This window comes from Myotis yumanensis, unplaced genomic scaffold, assembly GCF_028538775.1.
Source record: "Myotis yumanensis isolate MYYU_CA2020_CCGP unplaced genomic scaffold, mMyoYum1.0.hap1 SCAF_16, whole genome shotgun sequence".
In the NCBI taxonomy this organism is placed as follows: Eukaryota; Metazoa; Chordata; class Mammalia; order Chiroptera; family Vespertilionidae; genus Myotis; species Myotis yumanensis.
The window spans coordinates 4,142,235-4,169,668 of NW_027223767.1; the positions used below are offsets into that span (position 1 = coordinate 4,142,235).

At 41.5% G+C, this 27,434-nt stretch overlaps 2 protein-coding genes across 5 annotated transcripts in view; both read right to left on the reverse strand.

Moving 5' to 3' along the window:
- ZNF624 (zinc finger protein 624) overlaps positions 1 to 17,785 on the reverse strand; it is a 36,772-nt gene extending 18,987 nt beyond the window's left edge. Inside the window, exons 1-4 of one of the 3 annotated variants that reach the window (XM_070393899.1) lie at positions 17,699 to 17,785; positions 16,437 to 16,554; positions 13,394 to 13,480; positions 11,431 to 11,493 (exon numbers count right to left, since the gene is read on the reverse strand). In XM_070393899.1, the coding sequence (XP_070250000.1) occupies positions 11,431 to 11,493; positions 13,394 to 13,426 (96 nt within the window). In that variant the 5' untranslated portion in view covers positions 13,427 to 13,480; positions 16,437 to 16,554; positions 17,699 to 17,785. Of the gene's footprint in view, positions 1 to 11,430; positions 11,494 to 13,393; positions 13,481 to 16,436; positions 16,555 to 17,337; positions 17,453 to 17,698 lie in introns of those variants that run through there. The other 2 variants (XM_070393900.1, XM_070393901.1) reach the window with 2 other exon arrangements.
- A 7,766-nt stretch (positions 17,786 to 25,551) lies between these two features.
- Positions 25,552 to 27,434, reverse strand: part of ZNF286A (zinc finger protein 286A) — a 28,798-nt gene continuing 26,915 nt past the window's right edge. For both annotated transcript variants that reach the window (XR_011468399.1, XM_070393906.1), the window contains one exon: positions 25,552 to 26,617. The gene's annotated coding sequence lies outside the window, so the exon portion shown is untranslated. The remainder of the gene's footprint in view (positions 26,618 to 27,434) is intronic.

Sequence of the window (27,434 nt, forward strand, 5' to 3'; positions counted from 1 at the left end):
CACAATGAAAGCAGTCCTGAGAGGGAAGTTTATAGCTCTACAGGCCTATCTCAAAAAACAAGAAAAAATGGTAGTAAATCATCTAACTCTACAACTCAAAGAATTAGAAAGAGAGCAACAAGAAAACCCCAGAGTGAGCAGAAGGAAGGAGAAAATAAAGATTAGAGCAGAAATAAATGACATAGAGACCAAAAAAAACAATACAGAAAATCAACGAAACCAAGAGCTGGTTCTTTGAAAGGATAAACAAGATTGACAAACCTCTAGCCAGGCTCACCAAGAAGCAAAGAGAGAGGACCCAAATAAACCAAATCAGAAACGATAGAGGCGAAATAACAACAGACCCCACAGAAATACAAATGATTGTTAAAAAATACTATGGACAGCTCTACTCCAACAAACTAGACAACCTGGAGGAAATGGAAAAATTCCTAGAAAAATACAACATTCCAAAACTAAATCAGGAAGAATCTAAAAATCTCAATAGGCCAATAACTATGGAAGAAATTGAAGCAGCCATCAAAAAGCTTCCAGCAAACAAAAGCCCAGGAACAGACGGCTTCACAGAGGAGTTTTACCAAACATTCAAGGAAGAACTAAAACCTACCCTCAGACTACTACAAAAAATTCAAGAGGAAGGAACACTTCCAAGCTGATTCTATGAAGCCAGCATCAACCTAATACCAAAACCAGATAAAGACAACACAATGAAAGGGAATTACAGGCCAATATCCCTCATGAACATAGATGCCAAAATCCTCAACAAAATCTTAGCAAATCGGATCCAGCAATACATCAGAAAGATCATACACCATGACCAAGTAGGATTTATTCCAGGGATGCAAGGATGGTACAATATCCGCAAATCAATAAACGTGATATATCACATAAACAAATTGAAAGAAAAAAACCACATGGTCATATCAATTGATGCAGAAAAAGCATTTGACAAAATCCAACACCCGTTTTTGATAAAAACTCTCAGCAAGGTGGGAGTAGAAGGATCATACCTCAACATAATAAAAGCCATATATGACAGGCCCACAGCCAACAGCATACTCAATGGACAGAAACTAACACCATTTCCCCTAAGAACAGGAACAAGACAGGGATGCCCACTCTCACCACTCCTGTTCAACATAGTACTGGAAGTATTAGCCATTGCAATTAGGCAAGAAGAAGAAATAAAAGGCATCCAAATTGGAAAAGAGGAAGTAAAACTGTCCTTATTTGCAGACGACATGATATTATACATACAAAACCCTAAAGACTCCATCAAAAAGCTACTAGACTTAATACATGAATTTGGCAATGTAGCAGGATACAAAATTAACCCCAAGAAATCTGAGGCATTTCTTTACACCAATAGTGAACTTTCAGAAAGAGAGATTATAAAAACAATCCCATTTACCATCGCACCAGAAAAATTAAGTTACCTAGGAATAAACTTAACTAAAGAGGTAAAAGACCTCTACTCAGAAAACTACAGGACGTTGAAAAAAGAGATAGAGGAAGACATAAACAGATGGAAGAACATACCGTGTTCATGGATTGGTAGAATCAACATCATTAAAATGTCCATACTACCCAAAGCAATCTATAAATTCAACGCACTTCCTATTAAAATACCAATGGCATACTTCACAGATCTAGAACAAACTCTCCAAAAATTCATCTGGAATGAAAAAAGACTCCGAATAGCTGCAGAAATCCTGAGAAAGAAGAAAGTAGGTGGGATCTCAATACCAGATATCAAGATGTATTACAAAGCCACTGTTCTCAAAACTGCCTAGTACTGGCACAAGAACAGGCATATAGATCAATGGAATAGAATAGAGAACCCAGAAATCGACCCGAACCAATATGCTCAATTAATATTTGACAAAGGAGGAAATAACATTCAATGGAGCCAACATAGTCTCTTCAATAAGTGGTGTTGGGAAAATTGGACAGATATATGCAAGAAAATGAAACTAGACCACCAACTTACACCATACAAAAAATAAACTCAAAATGGATAAAGGACTTAAATGTATGACAGGAAACCATAAAAATTCTAGAAGAATTCAAAGGCAACAAAATCTCAGACATATGCCGAAGCAACTTCTTCACTGATACAGCTCCTAGGGCACTTGAAACTAAAGAGAAATTGAACAAATGGGACTACATCAAAATAAAAAGCTTCTGCACAGCAAAAGAAACCATCAACAAAACAATGGGAAAACATATTTGCCAGTGTCATATCTGATAAGGGCCTAATCTCCAAAATTTATAGGGAACTCATACAACTTAACAAAAGGAAGATAAACAATCCAATCAAAAAATGGGCAAAGGACCTAAATAGACACCTTTCAAAAGAGGACATTCAGAAAGCCAAGAAACATATGAAAACATGCTCAAAGTCACTAATCATCCGAGAGATGCAAATCAAAACAACAATGAGGTACCATCTCACACTTGTCAGACTGGCTATCATCAACAAATCAACAAACGACAAGTGCTGGAGAGGATGTGGAGAAAAAGTAACACTCATACACTGCTGGTGGGAATGCAGACTGGTGAAGCCACTATGGAAGACAGTATGGAGTTTCCTCAAAAAACAAAAAATGGAACTCCCATTTGACCCTGTGATCCCACTTCTAGGAATATATCCCAAGAAACCAGAAACACCAATCAGAAAGGATATATGCACCTGTATGTTCATAGCAGCACAATTCACCATAGCTAAGATCTGGAAACAGCCTAAGTGCCCATCAGTAGATGAATGGATTAGAAAACTGTGGTACATCTACACGATGGAATACTATGCTGCTGTAAAAAAGAAGGAACTCTTATGATTTGCAACAGCATGGATGGAATTGGCGAGCATTATGCTAAGTGAAATAAGCCAGTCAATGAAGGAAAAATACCACATGATCTCACATATTCATGGATAATAGAGACCATTATAAACCTTTGAACAATAATGGATACAGAGGCAGAACTGCCTCAAACAGACTGTCAAACTGCAGCATGAAGGTTGGGGAGGGTTGGGGGGCAGGAGTGAGGGGGGTAAGAGATCAACAGAAGGACTTGTATGCATGCATATAAGCATAAACAATGGACATAAGACACTGGGGGGTAGGGGAGGCCAGGGGATTGTCAAGGGCGGGGAAAAAAAGGGATAAAAAGAAAAAAAAACACTGAATTTCACACTTTACATAGTGATTTTTATTGTATGTGAATAAATAAATAAATAAATAAAGCTGTTATGTAAATCAATAAAGTTGTTATTTTTAAAGAGAATAAAAAGGATTAAATCAGATGAAAAAAAAAAAAAAGAACAAAGCATGCATAATGGAACCCAACTCTTGGAAGGTATCAAAAATGAAAGTTTCAAGTCATTTCTTGTACAAAATAGCTGTCCAAATTAGCATACAACCATTTCAGTCTTTCTAAATAAAAAGTTTTTTTAATCTTCAAAAACTTTTTCTGTTGTGTATAAGCCATCCAGTCTGCTGTGTTTTGCTATGGAAGCCTGAACAGACAAAGATAATCAGGTAGAAAAAAATAATTGGTGAACCTGAAGAAAGATCAATTGAGATTATCCAGACTGAGTAACAGAGCAAAAAAGAATGAAAAGAATGAACAGAGATTTGTTGGGTCAACAAGAATACCAATATTGGGAGCCCAAGAAGGAGAGGAATGAAAGAAGTGGGCAGAAAGAAAATTTGAAGAAATAATGGCCCAAAACTTACTTGATTTGATGAAAAACATTAATTAGCCTTCATATACAAGAATCTCAATGAACACCAAGTAGGACAAAATCAAAGAGGTCCATGTTGAGAAATATCATAATCGAATTTTAAAAGACGTAGAGAGAATCTTCAAAGCGAGAAGAGACTTCTAATGTACAAGGGATCCTCAATAGACTGTCAGCTAATTTCTCATCACCATTGATGCTAGGAGGCAGTGGTATAACATCCAGAATGCTGAAAGAAAAAATGTCAACAAAGAATTCTATATGCAGCAAAACTATCCTTAAAAATGATAAACAAAAACTGACAGAATTCACTGCTAGCAGATCATGCCTACAATAAATACTAAAGGGTATCCTTCAAATGAAATGAAAGGACACTAGATAGTAACACAAACCTATATGAAGAAATAATACCAGTAACTAAAAAGATAAAAATATAAATATATTTTTGTAACTTTTTCTTTTGTTATTTAAAAGACAACTGCATAAAGTAATAATTATAAAACTGTGTTGATGAAATTGTAATGTATAAAAGGTGTAATTTGTATGACAATAATAACAGAGGAGGGAGAAGGGAATGGAGCTAAATTGGAACAAAGATTTATATACTATTAAAACTAAGTTAGCATTAATCTAAAATACATTGTTTTATGTCAAGATGTTAATTATAATCCCAAGGAAACAACTAAGGTAACTAAAAAATATATTATGAAAGAAATGAAGGGTTTATCAAATGGGGTACTAGAAAATATCTAACACAAAAAAAGCAGTAAAAGAGGAAGAAACAAATAAAAAAGACACAAGACATAGAAAAACAAATTTAAAAAATGGAAGATATAGATTCTACCTTATCAGTTATTAAATTAAAAGTAAATAGATGGAAAAATTAAATCAAATGGAGAAATTGGCAGAAGGAACTTTTGTTAAAATGATACAAATATATGCTATCTACAGAAGACACTTTAAATTCAAGAACACAAGTAAGTTTACTGTAAAAGGATGGGAAAAATATACTAAGTAAACAGTACAGAAAAGATAGCTAAAGTGGCAATATTAATATCAGACAAAATAGACAAACATTTTTACTAGAAACAAAGAGAGATATTTCTAATGATAAACTGGTTACTGTATCAATAAGACAAGTTTAAACATATTTTCACATAACAAAAGATCCTCAAAATACAGGAAGCAAAAATTTATGGAATTGAAAAGACAAAGAAAATTATAGTTAAAGAGTTTAATGCCCCATTTTCAATAATGGATAGAACAACAATGCAGAGGATCAACAAGGAAAGAGATAACTTGAATAAAATACTATGAACAAGCTAGACATCCATAGAACACCGAGACACTTAACAACAGCAGAACATATATTCTTTGCAAGTGTACACGAATGTTCTCCAGGACTGACGGTATAGGAGGCCACAAAACAAGTTCTAATACATTTTGTGGAAAGAAGACACCGATCAAGAGGGGCTCCTGGTGGCTGAGAGGGGAAAAAAGTCACAAAAGAGCCTAGCAGTCTTTCTACACAGGGGCATTTCACACAAACTGCACTTCAGGGAGAAGCCTGCACTGAACTCCCTGCCTCTGCACTGAACTGTCTGAGGACACTGTGTTCCTGCCATCTGGGCCAGCCAGCCCTTATGAAGGAGTTCCTGGGATCCAATTTCAACAACAAAAAAATTAGAATGAAGGCAAACAAATAGAGCACAGAAAGACAAAAGAGAAAATCAACAAATGCAAAATTTGGTTCTTTGAAAAGATTACAAAATGACAAACACTTGGATTGACTGAGAAAGAAAAGAAGACTCAAATGACTGAAGTCAGACATGAAAAAGGAGACATTACTACTAACCTTACAGAAATAAAAGGATTATAAAGGACTAATATGAGCAACTATATGCCAACAAATTAGATAAGCTGGATGAAAAAAAAATGGACAGATTCCTAGTAAGATGCAAACTACCAAAACTGACTGAAGGCAAAGAAAATCTAAATAGGTATATAAATTAACTTCCCACAAATAAAAGCCCAGGTTCAAATGGCTTCACTGGTGAGAGCCACCAAACATTTTCAGAAGAATTAACAGAAATCCTTCACTAACTCTTCCAAAACATAGAAGGAAACAATTCCCAACTCATTCCATGGTGCCAGTATTACCAAAGTAGACAAAGACATCACAAGAACACCGCAGACCAATATCTCTTATGAACATATACACAGAATTCTCAACAAAATACTAGCAAACTGAATCCAGAAACAAATAAAGCAATCATAAATACCATAGCCAAATTGGATTTGTCCAGGAATACAAAGTTAATTTACTATCTGAAAATCAATCAAGGTAATACACCATCCTATCTAGTAATAGACAAAGATTCAAATTGACCGTATTTTCGTCACGCCCACCATTGGCTAATTAGAGCAATATGCAAATTAACCGCCAACAAAGATGGCGGTTAATTTGCACATGTAGGCGTGAAGCGGCGGAGTGAGGGTTTGAAGGTGGCTCTGGCCGGAGCAGTGAAGACTGAAGGCAAAGGCCTGGGTCCTGGGTGCTGGAGAAAAACCGGTGCTGGCAGCCAGGGGAAGGGAAGGCCTATTGCACGAATCTTTTCGTGCAACAGGCCTCTAGTATTAATATAATAAAGAACAGAAGTCACACTGCCAGAGACCAATTCCAGCATGTCATAATTTCAAGAGTTTCATCAAAAGGTTGATGAAACTTGGGAACTCAACAGGGTTGAGTCACACATGTAGTCACCTGTTGGGAATGGCTGAAGGCATTTCCCCAAACCTGAAAAGGGATTATTGCTTGGCTGCCAGACAGCTAAAAGGCATCTTAATCTACATGTTATTGCCTCCTACTGGCCAAACACCTGAACAGCCGTAGGCTAATTCCCCCATTCTGACAATGGACTCTGTACCAAACCCTGACCGTTTGAAGTATATATCTCTGCCCAGCCTCAGGACAAGTTGTGTTAATAAAAAGCATGGGGTCCTGGGGACGACAAGAACCTAAGACCTTAGACCTTAGAATTTAGCTCCTTTAGCTAAGCTCCTCTGACCTCCAAAATGCCTTTCAAAATTATATTTCATCTCCGGACTCTTTATTAGTCTCTGGACTCTTATTAAATCTACGCACAGCCTTTTCCAGATTCCTGAACCCTTCTTGATGCTGGGACAAGAACCCCAACATCACACAATCATCTTAACAGACTCAGAAAAAGTATCTCACAAAATCCAACAAACCAGAAATAGAAGCAAACTTTGTTAATATGATTAAGACCATCTATAAAAACCCAAGTCTAACATCATACTTTATGGTGAACAGCCATATACATTACTCCTGAGACCACAAAAACAAAGATGTCCTCTTTCCTCACTTCAACATTGTATTGTAAGTTTTAGCAAGGGAAATTAGACAAGAAAAATAAATAAAAGGTATCCAGATTGGAGAGGAACAAATTTCTATTTGCAAATGACATCATCTCTATTTACAGATGACATTTTCTTGCATATGGAAAACCCTGAAGAATCCCCACACATACACATACACAAAAACCTGTAAGAACTAAAACTAGTTCAGCAAGGTTCAGGATACAAGATCAATATACTTAAGTCAATTATTTCTACACACTAGCAATGAACATTCAATAAAGAAATGAAGAAAAAAATCTATTTAAAGTAGCAACTAGCACCCAATCCCCACCAAAAAAAACCCCAGGAATAAATTAACAAAAGATGTGTAAGACTTGTACACTGAAAAATACAAAACATCACTAAAAGAACCCCCCTCCCCACATACAAAAGAAGAAGACATCCCATATACTATTGGAAAACTTAATAATGTAAAGATAATATTCCCAAGACTGATCAACAGATTCAACACAAACCCTATGAAAATTCTATCTGCCTTTTTTCAGAAATAAATATTAAAAATTATTAAATAATTGGTTCTACTCAAATTATAATTAAAGCTAAGTTCAGTGCTTATAAGCAGAGTGCAGAATTTAAGGGAGAGCCAGAGAGAATCTTCTGCCAGGGACTCCCTCTGTCAGGAGAACAAAAAGAAACCGTATGATTTATTCAGCATGTCAAAAATTATGGTATTTTCCTAAGGTTCATAATTCAAAGTCTGAAATAACTCGTAATTTATGTTAAAGTCTAAATTGTCATATGTTAAAGAACACTTTAAGAATCATTGGTCCAGTGATGTTTCAAAAACATTAATGTAAAGATTGAACCTCAGGATTTATTTTCTCATAAAAACAAAAAGGAAAACTTATTTTTACACAAAACATGTTTGGAATAAAATCAACTTTCAAAGTATAATTTTCAAAAACATCTATATATATAAAAGGCTAAGTGACCGACTGTCCCAACTGGCCAGCTGGTACATATGACCTGCACTGGCAATTAAAAATAAACATTGACTCGCGCATGCATGATAAATATAAAGCTCTCACTGGTGCCAATAGCACATGTGTGTTCGATCTGTCATTGTTGATTGTGCATTTGGTTGTTTTTGTTGACATTCAACGTGAACTACATTGTGATTTATTCACTGACCGTCCGACCAACTGGCAATTTAACAATAAACATTGACTCATGCATGCACGATACATATAAGGCTCTTGCTGGTGCCAATCACACGTGTGTTTTAATTTTATAATGCTACTTAAATCAATTAAGAGAGGGCACAGGCCAGGCTGAGCATCTGCTCCCTCTCTTAGGCTCTTATATATATAGATATTATATGTACTATTTTGACATGTAATTTTTTGCAGTAACATAATTATTGCATGAATCTTTCTTCTAATTAATTTCCTTTCAATGTGCACGAATCTGTACACCACGCCACTAGTAAAAACATAATTCTAAAAAAGAGAGAAATGGGCTGAACTTCTCCTACATAAAATAAAAAACACACCATAATTCTCCTAAAAGTATAATCAACACATGTATGTCAAAGATGTACTAAGTCATTAATGAGACGTAAGCAAGCTTGACAAGCTGGCTTACAGCAGGTATAAGAAACAGATGTATAGACAGTGGGAAAAGAATGCTGAAGATTGCAAAATTAGATAGAAACCTGGTAAATGTCCAAAGGACAATAAAGCCATACCTTTTGGGATTATGTTTTCTTCTAGGCAGAAATTATTTGAAACTTCTCAATTTTCTACAAGTTAACATCTAACTTTAAGGGTCTGAATATTAATCAATAATAAATACTGAGTCAAACAACAAAACCTTCCCTGCTATGTCAGATGACCCTTAGGTAGGCTGGTCTAATACAACACTGAAAGGGCATATCTTTTGCCTTATTTCTAGGTTTTGGATAATTTATCTTAATACAATTTATTCATTTCTGATTTTGATAATATTTTTTTCTGGAAAAAGCAGGTAGATTCTATATGTTCACAAATAAAGTAAAAAACAAATATAATGAAACTAGAGGCCCGGTGCACAAAAATTTGTGCACTCAGGGGGGAGGGAGGGTCTCTCAGCCCGGCCTGTGCCCTCTCGCAGTCTGGGACCCCTTGGGAGATAATGACCTGCTGGCTTAGGCCCGCTCCCGGGTGGCAGAGGGCAGGACCAATCCCTAGGTGCAGCCCCTGGTCAGGCTCAGAGCAGGGCCGATTGGGGAGTTGGGGCGCCGCCCCCTGTCATGCACAGAGCAGGGCAGATCTGGAGGTTGCGATGCCACCCCTAGTCACACTCAGGGTAGGGCCGATTGGGGGGTTGGGGCACCGCCCCCTGTCACACTCAAGGCAGGGTCGATAGGGAGGTTGCGGCGCCACCCCCTGTCATGCACAGAGCAGGGCCCATCAGGGGGTTGAGGCGCTCCCCCCGTCACACACAGAGCAGGGCCCATCAGGGGGTTGGGGAGCTCCCCCCTGTCACTCACAGAGCAGGGCTGATAGGGGAGTTGGGGCACCACCCTCTATCACCCACAGAGCAGGGCGGATCAGGGGGTTGGGGCGCCGCCACTGTCACACTCAGGGCAGGGCCGATGGTGGGGGGGGGGGGGGTTGGGGTGCTGCACCCTGTCACACACAGAGCCACAGGGCGATCAGGGGGTTGGGGAGCTCCCCGCTGTCACTCACAGAGTAGGGCCAGGGCCGATAGGGAAGTTGGGGCACCGCCCCCTGTCACACACAGAGCAGGGCCGATCAGGGGGATGGGGTGCCACCACTGTCACATTCAGGGCAGGGCCGATGGGGAGGTTATGGCTCTACCCCGTCACACACAGAGCAGGGCCCGTGGGGGGGGCGGGTTGGGGCACCACACCCTGTCACACCCAGAGCAGGGCTGATCAGGGGGTTGGGGCGCTGCACCCTGTCACACACAGAGCCGCAGGGCAATCAGGGGGTTGGGGAGCTTCCCCCTATTAGGCACAGAGCAGGGCTGATCAGCGGGTTGGGGTGCCTTCCCCTGTCAGGAACAGAGCAGGGCAGATAGGGAGGTTGTGGCCCCGCCCCCTGTCACACACAGAGCCACAGGGCGATCAGGGGGTTTGGGCGCTGCCCCCTGTCATGCTGATCCCGGTACCGGGAGGCCTAGAGGCTCCGCTGATCCCGGTGCTGGGAGGCATATTACCCTTTTACTATATAGGATAGAGGCCTGGTGCACGGGTGGGGGCCAGCTGGTTTGCCCTGAAGGGTGTCCTGGATCAGAGTGGGGGTCCCCACTGGGGTGCCTGGCCAGCCTGGATGAGGGGATGATGGCTGTTTGCATCTGGTCACACCCCCTTCAGGGTGGGGGTCCCCACTGGGGTGCCTGGCCAGTCTGGGTGAGGGGATGATGGCTGTTTGCATCTGGTCACACCCCCTTCAGGGTGGGGGTCCCCACTGGGGTGCCTGGCCAGTCTGGGTGAGGGGCTGAGGGCCATTTTCAGGCTGGCGGGTGACTGAAGCTCCCAACCTGTCCTTTTTTCCTTTTTTTTAAAAATTCTGGGCCAGCTTTAGCTCTGAGGCTCGGCTCCAGCTATGAGACCTCCGCTGCTGAAAGCAGGTTTCTGGCCTTTGTTTACCTTCTGTATTTAAAACAATGTTGTGGTCCGGCTGGCTGAAGCCTGGCTGACTAAAGCAGGTTTCTGGGGTTTTGTTTAGCTTCTATATTTGTTACAATGTTTCTTAGAGTTGCAGCTCAGAGGCCGGCAAGGCAGGCGGGGAAGCTTGGCTTCCTCCGTCACTGAAGCAAGCAAGCTTCATGTTCCACTTCAAGCTGCCTGGCTGCCGGCCGCCATCTTGGCTGGCAGTTAATTTGCATATCTCCTTGATTAGCCAATGGGAAGGGTAGCGGCCGTATGGCTAATTACCATGTTTCTCTTTTACTAGATAGGATAAGAGTATCTAAACAAATTAAACTCATCTTAAGGATGGGAATATTCTTAAAAAATAGGAACTGATGTTGATATATTCTTGATATTTTTAATGGTATTGGGTCTTGCAATGTGAAGCAAGAATCAGACCATGTGATATAGGACACTTCATTACCAATTACGGCTGCCACTACTGAGAGAAATGAGATTTGTCAAATTGATGCTACCAGCCCTGGAATTGTCACAGCTATCACTTAAGATGGTATTCATTGTGAATATGCAATGAACTGCGAACATTACAAGTTGGGGGCAGTAAAAGAGCATTCTCTTTATTTCCCTTAAATACAATGGTATGTTTTACCTTTACCAATTCTGGTTCTTCCGCCTGAAGATGATCTTCACCTGGCTGGGAAACTTCAGGAGTCTGAGGGATACAGGGTAAGAACACTCATGACAGGCTGCCTCGGACAGACCTCAAAAAACACCCGCAGTCCACTGTGGATGTAGTATATAGGGGATGACCTCCTCTACTGTTTTATTTAGGGATGGCTGATATCAAGGTCCCAGAGTAACATCCAATCATAATCTCCTTCCACCTTAGTTGAAACTATAACAAATACACACATACACATACACACACACACACACACACACACACACACACACACTAGATTGAGAAAGATATAACTGCAGTGTTTAAAAGAGGCCTTTGGATACTACATAATTCTCCTTTTTCATAAGGGATGAAATCTATTCCTCAGAAAGTATCTATCTTACTCAAGAATAATATTCAAAATCTACCAACACCATCTGTTTTCTACAGTTGGATCATTGCAGTGTTAGGGAGGGCAGCATGATTCGAACCTCAGGAAATATTTTCAGGGACCTCTCATAACATTGTTTTCTTCCAAACCTTAGAAACTCTCTCTCTACAAGAGCCTGATTTTATAGATGAAATGAAATTTTACTATACCTTCTAGTAGAGCTTATCAATTTTAGATTTTGTGTCATTTAAAAAAAATATGGGTAAAGGTATTTACTTAAATTTCATTCAGAAAAATGTTATCTCAGCTCTCCCCTCCCAAGTTGGTACAATGATGTGAACTTCAACCTCTGATAATTAGGGATGGGTTTGATCAGGCCAATACTAGACAGATACTTTGGGTCTACTAATTAAGTCTAACGTTTTTGTTTTTATTAATCTTTTCAAGGGTATGTTTTAAGGACTAGTTCATGTTATATATATGACTACAAAGAATAAAAGATCACTACTGCAGGTTATTATGGATCATACTATAACAAATTCTATTTGTAGGCAGTACCTTTCTTCTGAATCTGCATATTTCAAAAGTCACTGCTAAAACACAGCTTTCATCACATCAATACCCATCTCAAACACACCCGTGTACACAGGCGCGTGCGCACACTCACACACACATACACACTTCAATATCTTCAGAGAAACATTAAAAGATTCAGCTTAAATATTTCATTTCCACTCCTATCTTTCAATTTTCCATCTTGAATCACTAGCTCACCCACTGTTTCTCTGCCTCAGAGTCTTGCCCTAAACTTCTTTCTCACCTGAATTACCTTCACAAATACTTTGACAATTTAAACTCCTATTTGTAATTGAATACCAGTTTAAATCTATCCTCATGAGCTTTCTATGACCAATTTAGCCCATACTAAAGTCCCATTTCTTTCCTTACATAGTACTCATCATCTTTATCATATTGCTAAACAACTATTACTTACCTAAATAAATTATGTAACTATTTCTTTTGTGCCTTATCTCAATGAGTCTGTAAGCTCCCTATAGCCAAGCACTGTGTCTTAAACTACTTCTTCTCTCCATGTCATCTATTAAGCTTGATCACTTCTTAATGGGTAAAAAAGAGGAAATCACTGAGAGTGGGCACAAGGGGAATGCTCCCTATGAATTAAGAGATTGAGTGTGTGTGTGTGTACATTTATTTTTTCCCAAAATTTTCAAAATGAAATTTTCAATAGGAAAATATCCCATTTTACTATCCCTTAAACCACTGAAATTTCCTGGAAACAAAACACATTTAACATCATAAGTAAATTCTCAGGCTGCCTATCATATCTAACAATAGCCTGATATTTTTTTGAAAGATCTTGAAATTTGCTTCAGTATGTGTATTGAATCTTCCTATAGACTACAGCCTTTACTCATAAATCAAACAATTTGATTCAGTTACCAGGAGGAATGTGGACAAGGTAGAGAAGTCATAAGACTTCAGGAAAAGACGCCCTCAAACCCAGACAGCAGATCAGAAACAAAGGAAACCCAAACTTACCAGAGATCCAGCTGGAGAAATCACAGCAGCCATGATCTCCGCCTCTTTGTTCCCCTCCCTAGAAGGAGTGGAGTCCTACAGACATGTCTGAGAAAGAGAAATAAGCCATGAAAACCAGTCCGCCTTGGCAATCTCAGACCTACCATGTTGGAATCCTGACACGCAAGTAAGCATGACTTCCCTGAAGAACACAAGATTAACCCCCAAGATCAGAGAGAAAAAAATATTTTTTCTCCTCAAGATCTTGAGATTTTTAATACTATTAAATGTAGTCACACATAGGAGGTCAAACATTGTACATGAAGCTTTTAAAATACTTCTCATTTGATCTTCACATCAACCCAATGGGAATTATATATATAGATGAGAAAACTGAGGATTAGAAAAATTAATTTACTTCTCCTAAGCTACCCCGGACTCCAAATCAGTCTATTTCCAATGTCCACACCTTTTCCACTAAATCAGCTTGTTGTAATGTGAAAAGTTGATATGTGGAGCTCTTTGAAAATGGAGACAGAGCAACTACCTGGCATCTTTTTAAAAAAATATATATATCTTTATTGATTTCAGAGAGGAAGGGAGAGGGAAAGAGATAGAAACATCAATGATGGGGGAGAGGGAAAAAGAGGTAGAAACATCAATGATGAGAGAGAATCATTGATTGCCTGCCTCCTGCATGTCCCCCACTGGGGATCAAGCCCACAACTCAAGCATGTGCCCTTGACAGGAATCGAACCTGGGACCCGTCAGTCCACAGGCTGATGCTCTATCCACTGAGCCAAACCAGCTAGGGCTACCTGGCACCTCTTGTTCCTTGAACCTTAGGAATATTTGAACTAGGTAAAATAACCTTTGCACTGGGCTACAGCAACATTGTCTTACAAAACAATTGTTTGTAAATCCAACAGGAAAAGCAGACATCCTGATCAGAAGGTCTGATGATTCTTTCTAAAGATAGAATCAGTAAGCAACCAGGTGGAGCTAAAGAGGAACTCAGCTTGTTAGCAGCAGTTGCCTGGCCCCTTAATTAGAGACTCTGTCTGCTTTACCTGTCAAATCTGCTCCTGCCCTGAATGGGCACCTGGCTCCCTAAGATTCTGTACTGAGCTTTTGCTCAATAAACATAGCAAATTTTAATCTAATCTGAAATGATATGACTATCTTCTGAAAAACAAGAACTATAATAAATAAAGCAAGGCTATTATAAATTCAAAGAACATCGGAGATACAGAGTATATTGAAACTTACACTCATTATTTTCAAGCATTCATGCAGCATTTGCTAAAATTAATCATATATTACTGACCAAGAAATATCAATAAAAAAGAAGAAATTGAATACACTACATTCTCTAACCATGATGTGGTAGAATTACAAATGTAAATGGAAGTTTGAAAGGAGGAGGGAAAACTGCATATTACCTGGAAATTAAAATAAACCCTCCTGAATGGCTAGTAAGTCAGAGAGAGAACTTTGAGTTAGAAAATAAGAGTATTATAGATTTAAAATGCATGGGTTACTGCCAAAGCTTTAAAGAGAATATATTTATATCCCTAAATACTTTCAAGTAAAATTTTTAGAAATAATGAAAATATTAAACATTCAACTGGAGAGAAATAATTAACAAGCCATAAAGAAGAAATAATAAAGAAAGAAACTAACGAATAAGAAAAACAATCAAACAAAAACAGCTGTCAAAGGCAGGAGCTGATTCTCTAAATATTGAAATATACAAGCCACAGACCAGTCAAAAAGAAAAAAAATTCCAATAAACCAAAAACAGAAACAAGAAGGGGACTATAACAGATAAAACCGCATAAAACATTATGCAAAAAAAAAAAAAATCCCAAAGAACAATTTTTGTTGAAAATTTTCTAAAATGGACTCAAACAGCAGAAAACATAAGTCGGCTAACATAGCAGAGACTGTTCATTGCCTCCCAACACCCAGTCTCCCTTTCTACTTGACAGAGGCTTGAAGTCTCAGCGGGCCACAAGGTCACCCAGCTAGAGACGCTCCCCAGCCTCCTTGCAGGCAGGTTCGCCATGCCACTATACTTCAGCAAAGGGGATCGGAATAAAAGAGATGCTATGCAACCTCCAGGTCACACCTTCAAAAGGGAGCTGCTTGCCCTCCAGTCCTCTGTGTCCCTTCCCAATGCCCTGAAACACACAGGAGGAGAGTGATCCAGCTTCCACCATAGGGAGGACAACCCCTAGAGCGTGGTGGAGCAAAAAGAGAGATAAACCTGGTTTTTAGATGAGCGTATGGACCAGAGCTGCCTCCCTGATCCACCCTCATCGCTGCCAGCCACCTACCAACTCAGACTTTTACATGAGAAAGAAAGAAATTGTCTTTCTTGTCCAAACTACTTGGACAACTCTGTTAAAGCCGCAAAACTAAATTCCTAACCAACAGAGTGAATGATCATGAAATAAAAATTTAAAGGTATCAAGTAAACAGGAGAGAGAGAGAGAGAGAGAGAGCAGGGTTTAGTTATATCAAGAAAAACTGTGAATATCTTAAGAATGTAGAGTTTATTCCATGACACTAGGGGGTTTCACTAGACACAATAAAAAGATTCTGGTGGAAGAGAAAAAATAAGAAGTTGAGGGAGGAAAAACACAGTGTAGTGTGGAGGTAAGACTTGAATAAAGGAATCATTTGAGAGGAATCCCATATTGAAGCCTCAGGTTACCAATAAAAGAGGTTTTTCTCTATACCAGTGTTTCTCTACCCTTTTTCAGGTCATGATGCTTTTGAAGATCTAATGAAAATTATGACTTTTCTCCCAGAAAACTCCCACATATAATTAGAAGGTTCTTAAATCTGAGGACTGGAAAAGCTCACGAGGCATGTTCATTAAAAAGGAAATTATTTCGCTCCATCCCAGGTCTAAATCAGGACCTCTACTCTAGGTCTGAGGAACAGAAATTTACATTGTCAACCAGTACGTTGATAAATACTGTTCTAAAGATAACTCCTGAAACCCAAATCAAAGACCCTTCTTTACAAACTTGAAAATCCAACGGAAATGTTTTACCAAGAGGATTCTCCAGTCCAGGCACCGCTGGGCCCTGCCTTAGCTCCCTCAGCTGAGTTTCTGCTTCATGCTTGGAGTTTCTTGAACAACTCTCCATCTCACAGTGCAGCAGCAGTACCTGTGCCAAGTTTAAACACAATTTAAAACAATAATTGAGGGTGTTCTAACAAATATTAACAATGACTACATATCAACACCAGTAGATCTTAACTTTTGGGGAACCCATCTGAGAATCTGACCTTGTCCACAGAATAATGCGCATATTATTTCAGGCAGTTTGAAGCCCGACTGACCCCCAAGTTAAGAAGTCCAGTTTGATAAGATTGGAAAGGGGAAAAAAAGGCTAAAAAATAACAAGTGAAAACTATTTTTTCCAAAACACTGCTTATGTGGCTTAAGATATTTTAAACTCCAAGGAACTACAGTAATGGTTTTCTGCATCTTTAAAACTTATTAAGAATGATCTGAGTCATTTCTTCTTAAATTTGTAAAGATGAATTTCTCCTTGGTAATATACCAGTAGATAATGCTAGTCTAATAGGTTTAACAACCAAACTACAACAAACATGTTTTTAATTTTACAATCAGAATAAACAATGGTATTTAAAATTTAATATATTCAGTTTAATCTCAATTGTGTAAAGACTGCAAGTGAGTAAGCCAAACCCACTGAGATCTCTGAGACCTGGGCCTGTGATGTTTACCCTTCTTTCTATTTCTCCATACTTTCCAAGTAGACAATAAGAAGTATTTGCATATACATAGGAGTTTGGTACAGGAGTAAAATTCCAGAGTAGCTTGCACACCCCCAGCTTCTAATATTGGTTTGGCTACGGTGGAAATGTGATTAAAAGCAGGTCATTTAAGCACAATGAATCAGACATCACCAAGTGAGACTAACCAAAGAATGTTTCTACTTTTGCCTTTGACTTTGTGCAGAAGAAATCAGGCCAATATTCTCAGAGTCGTAATTTCCTGGCTAATTGTTTCTGGGCGTTGTGACTCGCCCACGCCGTCTTCCCAAGCCTGCAGAAGTATCAGACTTGGGAGCGACTTCACCTGCTGTGGCTCCTAAGCCAGGGCAGTTATTTAAAAATAAGGAGAACTTCAGCGTCATGGACCCGAGAAGCATTTCCCAACTAAAGCAATGTCACCGCCAGGTCGGGGAGAGATGGGCGACTTAAAGGCGGTGATGTGAAATGCCGTGAAATGAGCAGACAAGGAAAAGGTGGCTGGGTTGCCCACGGCAGGAGATCGCCCACCTGACAGGTCGCCCATCCTGCGGGGTCAGAAGTCAGGTCAGACTGCCCCCCGCAGCCGCACCCTCTTTCCCGGACGGCCCTTCTCGGCCCACGGAGGGGACCGCAGAGAGGGGAGGTGCGGCTGAGGGCCCCCAGCCCCGCTCCGCCCCGCCCCGAGCTGGGCGATCTCCACCCCAGCGCGCCGGCGAGGGCCCGGTCGCCTCGGGCAGGAGGCCGAGCGGACGCTGAGACCGACCAGGCGGGCGGGAGGCCCAGCCCTAGTCGCCCCAGGAGCGGGTCTGCGGGTCCAGGGCTCTGCAGGGGCGGCCACGCCCGCGCGCCAGGGGACAGAGCCGGGAGGTGCGGCGACTCCGGCCCTAGCGTCTGGGGCGGGAGTACCTGGGGACCCTACTGCGCACGCGCGAGGGCCGCGCCGCGGAGCAGGGCGGGAGCGTCCCGGCCAGGGCGCCGGGGTCGGCGTGGCCGCCGGCTCTACAGTGCGCCTGCGCGGCGGCGTGGGAACTACAGGGCCCAGAGTCCTCAGCGCCTCACCTTGTTCTCGTTTATGAGGGAGTTGGCTGTGTTTATTGTGAATTTGGGTGACCTGGAAATTCAATCAAGTTGAGTCAGTTTTTGTATTAAGAGGCCACAACTGTGTGTGAAGCCCTACACTAGCGTCACAAAGAGGAAGGACACAACCTTTGCCTGAGAAGTTTCTCTGTGACTAAGGACAGAGCCACTAGGACAGGGAGCCTCCCAGGACTGAGTTCCAGCCCCAGACGCCCGCCCGCAGGTGCGTGGCCACGCCTTTGCTGGGCTTTCCTTCAAATTCTTGACGGAAAACACCGGTAATGCCTTTAGTATAGTTTTTGGGTCTTTGGACCAGAGCTTCTCTCTTGGCTTATCCAAATAATTCTAATATAAAATGTGATTAATATATTATACCATACAATTAACAGTATTATGAATATGCAGTGTTATTAATGATGATATATATGTATTATAGAATAATAATTTTCTTAAATATTTTTCATTGATTTTCAGGGAGGGAGAAACACCAATGTGAGATCGACACATCCATCAACTGCCTCCTGCATGGCGCCCTCCCCCCCGTCCCCCCCACCACCCCCCCCCCCACACACACGGGATAAAGCTGGCAACCTGGGCATGTGTCCTGACCAGGAATCAGGCAACCTTTCAGTGCCCAGGACAACGCCCAACCAACGGAGCCACACCTGCCAGGGCTCTATGATTATTTTTAAAGGCGTGCTTTCCTTTGCCTCAGTTCCATGGCTTTAATGCCCAAAGGCCATATTCTCCACAAACAATCCTCAAGGGCTCCAGGGCAGCTTCCTTCAACCACGAGATTGTTTCCTCTCTAATCCCTTCCTACTCTGTGAGCCTTGGATTCTGTGCTGCTTTGTGTATGAGGCCCACTCAAGGTCAGCCCCCTCCAGATGGGGATTTGCAGGGAAAAATGAAGCTCAGTGAAGCTGAACACAGTATAAAATGGCTCTTGAGGTCTCAACCGGCCAATGGATAACTTTGGGGTAAGTATGACATAACCCAATGGCCTTTGAACTATCAGGGGAAAGAAATACAAGGGGGAAATGAAACTCCTGGAGATAACAAATACGATATCCAAAATGAAAAAATATACTGGATTGGATTAAAAGCAGGTTAGACACTGCAAAAGAAAAGATTAGTGAAGTCAAAGACATACAAATAGAAACTGCCCAAAATGAAACGGGAAGAAAAAGATGGAGAATGAGCAGGGCAGCAGTGAGTTATGGAAAAATACAAAGCAGTCTAACTATGTGTAATTAGAATTCTAGAAGGAAAGGGGGGAGAGGGAGGGAGTAGAAAAATACTTGAATAATGGCTAAATATTTTCAAAATTTGAAGAAAATTATAAATCCACAGATTCAAGAAGCTCAATGAAATTCAAATAAAAGACACGAAGAAACCCACATCAAGGCACCTTATAATCACACTGCTACAACCAGTAATAACGGAAAAATTTAAAAACAGACGAACAAAGATAATGTACAGGGGTGGGCAAAAGTAGGTTTACAGTTGAAATACAAACAAATCTACATTAATAAAAGACAAAGATGCTAATTGACCATACCTTTGCTACACCATTAGCCAATCAGAAGAGTATGCAAATTAACCCAATAAAGATGGCTATTAAATTTGCATACTGCAGGCGGGGCGGGACAGTGCAATTCACCGCCCGCCCCACCACCAGCCGCCATCCGGGCCTAGCATCTTCGACACAGCATTGGATCTGGGCCTGCCATCTGTGATCTGGGGAGGCAGGGCAGGCACCGCAGGATCGGGCCTGCCATCTGCCACTCGGGGAGCGGGCCTAAACCAGCAGGTGGTTATCTCCCGAGTGGTCCCAGACTGTGAGAGGGCACAGGTTGGGCTGAGGGACACCCCCTCCCCCCACCAGAGCACAAAATTTTGTGCACCGGGCCTCTAGTAATATAATAAATAATAATACAAGAATAAACTTTCATGTACTCACAACTGTAGACCTACCTTTGTCCACCCTGTAGTACTAGGAAACAAAGATAATTCTCATAGAAAAAAAATGTAAACTAGAAGACTATGGAACAACATCTTTAAAGTACTCAAAGAAAGAAACCCATTGGCCCAGAAATGTATACCATTTTTGATGGGTATACCATCAAAAATATTTTTATTAATGAAGGTGAACTGGTAGTGGGATAAGATGGAGTAAACAACACTTCTCCCTATACCTGCCAAGTACAGCTAAAACCCCTCAATATTATATAAGAAAGTATAAGAATACTCTGAAAGTTGGACAGAAGGTAGTCCAGGTAGCGACCTTAAGACCTGAGGAAAGATACAGTGGTGAGTTGCCTAGGTTTTCTTTTCCCTCATTTACCCTGGCCTGGGTTATGGAGAAGTTGGCAACCAACATGTAAATTGGTGTAGATTTTTAAAAAGCCCCAAGAAAAGCCTGGTCTCTCCAGCCAAAGGACCAATAAAAAAGCAGCCTAGCATGACAGAAAACAAAAACACACACCACTCCACTCCTGTCAAACACTACAGAAAAAACTAGTCCCACCTCATCCCCATCAGCAAAGGCTGTGTGAGGAACTTAGATTTCCACCCTTCCCTAATGAGGTGTCCCCTCTGTCCCTGCAGGGGTGCTGTCAGTTGAGGCCTTGTGGGGAGCTGGGACTGTCATTTACACCTTGTGTTATTAAGCCTTCCCCCACGCAATGTCAGTGGCAGCCACGTGGAAGTAATAAAATGCCTCTCCCCTCCAAACAAAGTGTTATCAGTGGTGGTGGCCTAGTGGGGAGCCTGAAATTCAGCTCCTGCCCAGCAGGAACAAGAAATCCTCCTCTGTAGAGCTATCAATAGAGGCTGAGTAACTTGAACTTCCAACCCCACCAAACAATAAATAACCAGGAGGTGGTAACCTTCCTTCTCTCACCAGAGTGGTGTCAGAGAAGGCCTGCTAAAACATAAGATTTAAATAAAAATCCTCAGTACCCACACCAAGACACATCATAATTAAAATGCCAAGAGCAAAAGACAAAGAGAGAATCTTAAAAGCAGCAAGAGAAAAACAGTTACCTACAAGGGAGTACCCATAAGATTGTCAGCTGATTTCTCAACAGAAACTATGCAGGCCAGAAGGGAGTGGCAAGAAATACTCAGTGATGAATAGCAAGAACCTACAACCATGATTATTTTACCCAGCAAAGCTATCATTCAGAATTGAAGGACAGATAAAGAGCCTCACAGAAAAGAAAAAAAAGCTAAAGGAGTTCATCACCACCAAATCAGTATTATATGAAATCCTGAAAGGTATTCTTTAAGAAGAGGAGGAAGAAGAAAAAGGTAAAGATAAAAATTATGAACAACAAGTACATATCTATCAACAAGTGAATCTAAAAATCAAGTGAATAAAAAATCTGATGAACAGAATAAACTGGTGAATATAATAGAATCAGGGGCATAGAAAGGAAGTGGGCTGACAATTCTCGGGGGGAAAGGGGTGTGGGGGGTGCAGGAAGAGACTGGACAAAAATCGTACACCTATAGATGAGGACAGTGTGGGGGTAAGGGCAGAGGGAGGGGTGGGAACTGGGTGGAGGGGAGCTATGCGGGAAAAAAAGAGGAACAGCTAATAATCTGAACAATAAAGATTTAGTCAAAAATAAATAAATAACTTTTTATCTTAAAAAAAATCCTCAGTACCATACATAATACTCAAAGTGCCCCCAAATTTGGCAAAAGACACAAATCTGAAAATTCAAGAAATGGAGAAAATGCCAAGCAGAATAAACACAAAGAAATCCAGTCTAAGAAAGATAATAATCAGATTACTGAGTGTTAGGGTTGCCAAGGAAGGAACGCATGCAGCCAAAGTGGTAAGGGATTATACATTTATTAGGTTATCTGGGTACTAGATGGGCTGAGCCCCCAAATGGTTCCAGCACCCAAGGATGGGGAGTCAGAGGTTTTTAAAGGACTCTAGGCAGGCTTTTTCTGGGTGGAGAATTCTCTGTGCAGGTCTGGATCCTGGGAAGGTCCAGAGGGGAGAGATAATAGTCTTAGCAAGTGGGATGTGGTCTAAGCGAAAGGGAATGTCTGTTGTGAAGTGGCCTAAAGGTCAATTCCTAGGGGAGGGGTATCAATTCAATTATTTGATCAAACCTAACATTCCAGTCCCCCCCCCCCTTTTTTTATGGAATAGGGACAAAGGTAATATCTTCTGTAGTTATTTCCTGCTGATGGGGGGGGGGCGGGATGGAGATCATAAAGGGATGGACTTTGATTGTAGTAGGCTGGAACACTGTATAGATTCCTCCTGGTTGGAGCGAGGGGTTGCAGTAGCATGATTTCCCTGAGAAACTAGTTGGTGAAGGCTCAAAGTGGTCTTGAAGGAAAGATGAAAAATGGCACAGAATAGATGGGCCAAAAACAAAGATGAGGAATAGGAATGTTAATGATCCTAAGAAGGGAAGTAGCCAGGTATACCAATTTATATTCTTTAGCCAGTAGGCCCATGCATTTGACTGGCGTTCTCTGATCTTTGCACCCCTCTCTGTTAGTTTTTGGGTGTCATCCCTGACTAGGCCAAACTGATGGACATAAAAACAATATTCTTCCTCTAGAAAGAGGCATAGGGCCCCTTTCTCTGCTGCTAGGAGGTCTAGTTCTCTCTGATTTTGGAGGTTGACAGCTATTAGTGTGTCTATCTGATCCTGAATTTGAACTAAACTTTTGGCAATGTCATCTAGGCTTTCTTGTAGGTCCTGAGACAGGATTTCAAAATATGATAGAGTAGTGGTTAGGTCCCCTGTGCCCTTCCCAAGCCCTGCTGGGATGCCAAGGGTTATTAGGATTATCTGGACTGCCCTTTTGTGGCATACATGAAGGGTTACAGGAACAGGTAAAGACTGGTTTTCGGGGGCTACATCTACATTGGGTCAGAGATGAGAGTATAGGTTCCTGTCCAGTTGGTGGGGCAGATATATGTGTTTTTCCCCACAGAGGAAGAAAAATCCCTGATCATGGAGACAAGCTGAAAGGTGTAGGGAGCAGAGGTGAACTAAAGGGTATGAGTTTCCTTTTCTCAGTTCTGCGTTCCAAACTGAGAGGGTAGTCGCCGTCGCGCTACTGTTAAGGGCTGACAGATGAGTGGTTGAGATTCTACTGCAGTGAAAGTGTGTTGGAATGCTAGAATGGGGTGTTATCCAAGGGAAAAGCAAAAGGAAAGGAAAGGTTCAGCTAATTTGCTAGAAAGGCTCACAGAACTCAGAAAGGCATTTAACTTACTAGGTCACCATCTATAATGATAAGCATAATATGCTAATTAGACCAGACGTCTTTCTGGATGACCTTCCGGATAAAGCTGGGGCTGCGAGGGAAGCATGGGTCCTGGGTGCCTGGCAGCAGCTGGAGGGAAGCCCGGGTCCCGGGTGCCAGAGGGAAGCCAGTGCCGGCAGCTGAGGGAAGAAAGGCCTACTCTTGCATGAATTTTCGTGCATTGGGCCTCTAGTCTATAATAATAAAAGTGTAATATGCTAATTAGATCAAATGACCTTCTGGATGACCATGCTATGACACCTACTGGCGCCAGGCCAGCCAAGGTGGGTGTGATGCGATTGGTCGGGGGCCTGGCCATTGCCCCATGATCGCCCCACAGAGGGAGGCCCAGGTCACCGGCCGGCGGGCTTAGATAGGTGGGTGGGGCCTCTAGTTTTATTTTAAAAGGATATAACTCAGGAATAGCCAGATGGAAGAAATGCTTACGGCAAGGTATGGGGAAAGGGCATGGAGCTTCCATGTTCACTCCAAGCACATTACTTTCCCCAAATTTCCACATGTTTGCCAACCTGGAAGCTCTGTGAACCCCATCTGTCCTTTTGAGTTTTATAGAGCCTTCCTTCCACAGGCATGATTGATTAAATCATTGGTCATCAGTTATTGATTCAACCTTGAGCCCTTCTCTTCTCTCAAAAGGGCAAAGTTCTGATCCTCTTATCACATGGTTGGCTCTCCTGGCAACCAGCTCCTATTCTTCAGTGTGGGCTTAGTTAATCTAAACTTCTGGTCTTACTTATCAGTAAATCATATTACTTCCATATCTTTAAGATTATGAAAAATTTAACGTTATGGATTTAATTGCATTGAATTGTACTTGTGACAAACTTTTTGATATTAACAATTGTGTTGCTCTGTAGTTAGCTTATACATAGTATATAATTTCTGAAGGACCTTAGTTAACTTTAAGACCTAGAACTGATAATAAAATGAGGTAATTGTATTTTGTAGCCTGAGCACATATACACATGAAATTGTGGCTGATCTGCTGACTGACCCCACCAGCAAAAAACAGAAGCTGGACCTGCAATTGCTTTGCCTTCCCCTGAATTTTTCATTTAGTGTCTCTGATTCCTGGCTTATAGGGGTGTGTTTAGCTCCATGGCAAAGGGTCCTGGTTTCTGCAGGACACCTCAGCCATCAAGGTCAGAGGCATCAAGAATGGACACAGGTTTCAGTCCGCCTTTATGAGGCCCAGCCCCTACACAAGGGACCCCCGCCTATTTGTGATCTCCCTTTGTTTACTGCCTGTGGACTTCAAGCATCAGACACAGAGACAGCTTTGCAGAGTCTGTTACTCAGCTCCCACAATTCCCAGAGCAGGTCTCTTTACAGACAGTAACTGGACCTCCCCTGGAGAGGAGCCATGACTTTTTGGCTGAAGGCAAATTTCCCTCCGATTACATCCAGGAAGGCTTATTGCTGGGATCGTGGGAATCATGTGCCTTGTTTTGATGGCCACAGTAGTTATTCCCTCTTTGCAATACTGGAACATAAAATTCTTTCCGGATAAGATCATATAAAGTAATGAAAGCAAAACCAGAAATGAGCGTTTGATGGCCTGTGCGCCTAAGAAATCTAATTTTACATAGATAATGAAGAAACACCTCTATCAATTGTCAGGAATTAGACTCCTCTGTGAAAGTAGTTTCATCGATGGGTGTGGATAACTCGCTCAACTTTCATCTAATAGATTACAGACTCAGTTAACTGTAAACATATTGTGCTTTTCTACACCCAAATGACATGAAATAACAGTTGTGAATCTACAAAAATATATACTTGTAAATATAAGCTCTATAATTGAAGCACTTAAGTTTGCAATCTTTTGGGTGACTATTTTTCATGAAATGGAAATAGTATTAAGATTTCAAAATCTTATAATCTATACTATTTGTCTTAATAGCAAAGAGGTATTCAAATGCATTTATTGAAGTATAACATACACACCAAAAAACTAGAGATCACAACTCTACTACTCAGTGATTTATCACGAAGTGAACACACCCTTGTACTACAACACAGTTCAAGAAAATAAAAGTAGCAACCCAGAAGCTCTGCTCTCCACAGCCCCCAATCACCACCCATTCCATCTTACCAAATTTAACAATCATCTAGTGTTTAAGAATACAGATTAGTATTGTCTATTGTATAAATTTGTGTATTTAGGACCATACAGTAGGAATTATTCTGTCTGTTTTTTTTTCCCTTGGCATTATATCTGTGACATTCATCCATGTGCTAATTGCTTCATCACGGAACAATTCATTCAGTTTTGCTGCTCTGCGGTATTCTTTGAATGAATATACCACATTTATCAATTCTGCTGTTTATTGACATTTGGTTTATTTCCAGTTTGGGGCTATTAGCAACAATGCAATTGTGACCACTCTTGTTAGTTTCTCCTCTCCTCCCCCGCCCCCCAATATATAGAATTTATTCAGTGGCATCAGGAGTACAATATCAAACTGAAAGCTGCCCCTCCCCCCATGGTCCCTCTGCGTCAACGCCAGTGAGGTCGGCCCTCAGGCTTCAAACAGGGCACAGCTGTCGCAGAACACTCACTCCCTCATGGACGTCACTGCAGTCCACAAGGGCGCACATGGCGCAAGCCACAGCCCCGCAGCTGCTGCAGGTGTGCCTGCAGGGCCCGCTCACACTGGCCACAGGCCACCGTCTTGTCCACAGTTCCCACGCACGCAGAGCAGGCTCTGTGCGCGGCCCCAGCCGCGTGGCCTTGGAGGGCCTGGGCTCCACTCCTGGTCAGTCCGCCGTCAAGTCCGAGCAGCATCTGCCCACGTGTGGCCCAGGGCCTCCATGGGGCCTGGCTTCGGGGACTCTGGCAGGTCAAACACAGCGCAGCCTTCCTCCCATGCGTGGTCCAGGTAGGAGCTGTCTGGTCTTTTTATGCATCTCCTGGGAACTCCTTCCAGCCACGCGGACCTTGAGCCGAAGCGGGGCTGTGTCCCCAAGGGGCAGCCCCGGTTGGCATCGCCCCTGGCCAGGGAGTTCCACCTAGTTTCTTCTGGTTCACATGCATGGATATTTTAGTTAAGTAGGAACCTACAAATAAAATAGCTTGGTCATAGTGACTGCATATGTTCAAATATAATACATGTCACTGAAAAGTTTTCCAAAGATATTTGATTAGTATGCAATTCATCCACCAGTTTGAGAGTTCTAATTATTACATCTCTTCTTGTCCTGATGGCCACAGTAGAAACCATGGTAGTCATAGCTATTCCCTCTATGAAATACTGGGACTTATTTAAAAGTAAAGTGAGATTCCTTTCTCATTTCAGCCATTCTGGTTAGTTGGTGGTGGTATTTTATCTTTATTTTGATATTTTAATTATTAAAAGGCCTGAGCACATTGTTATATGTGTTTATTAAAATTTTTTATATGCTGTTTTTAAGGATTGGTACATTTTGTTTTGCATTTTTCTACTATGCTGTTAATCTTTCTAAATGATTTTGAGAAATTTAAAGAAATCTTTTTTTTTTTTTTTCTGGTTTATCTCTGTCCCAGGGGCGGGGGAACCAAGCCTGGAGGTCAGGGGTAGGAATGACATGGAGTTTTCCCGATACCCTTGCATGCTCTGCATTTTTTACTCTGTAACGGAAAACATTTTTGTTCAGTTGTTTGCTTTGAACTTGCTGTATTATGGGGCCCGGCCCGTCTCTCAGTGAACTTATATTCGGATAGCATGAAAAGACAAGATGCTCTGTGACAGTGCAGCGCCAGGGGTCCAGGAGGGAGTACAGGGCTGAGGAGTCAGGAGGAGGGTTGCTTTGGGGTAGAAAGAAACTGAAGCAAGAGACTGAGAGGAAGTCAGACTTAAGAAAAATTAGCTAGCACTGACTGGTTTGGCTCAGTGGA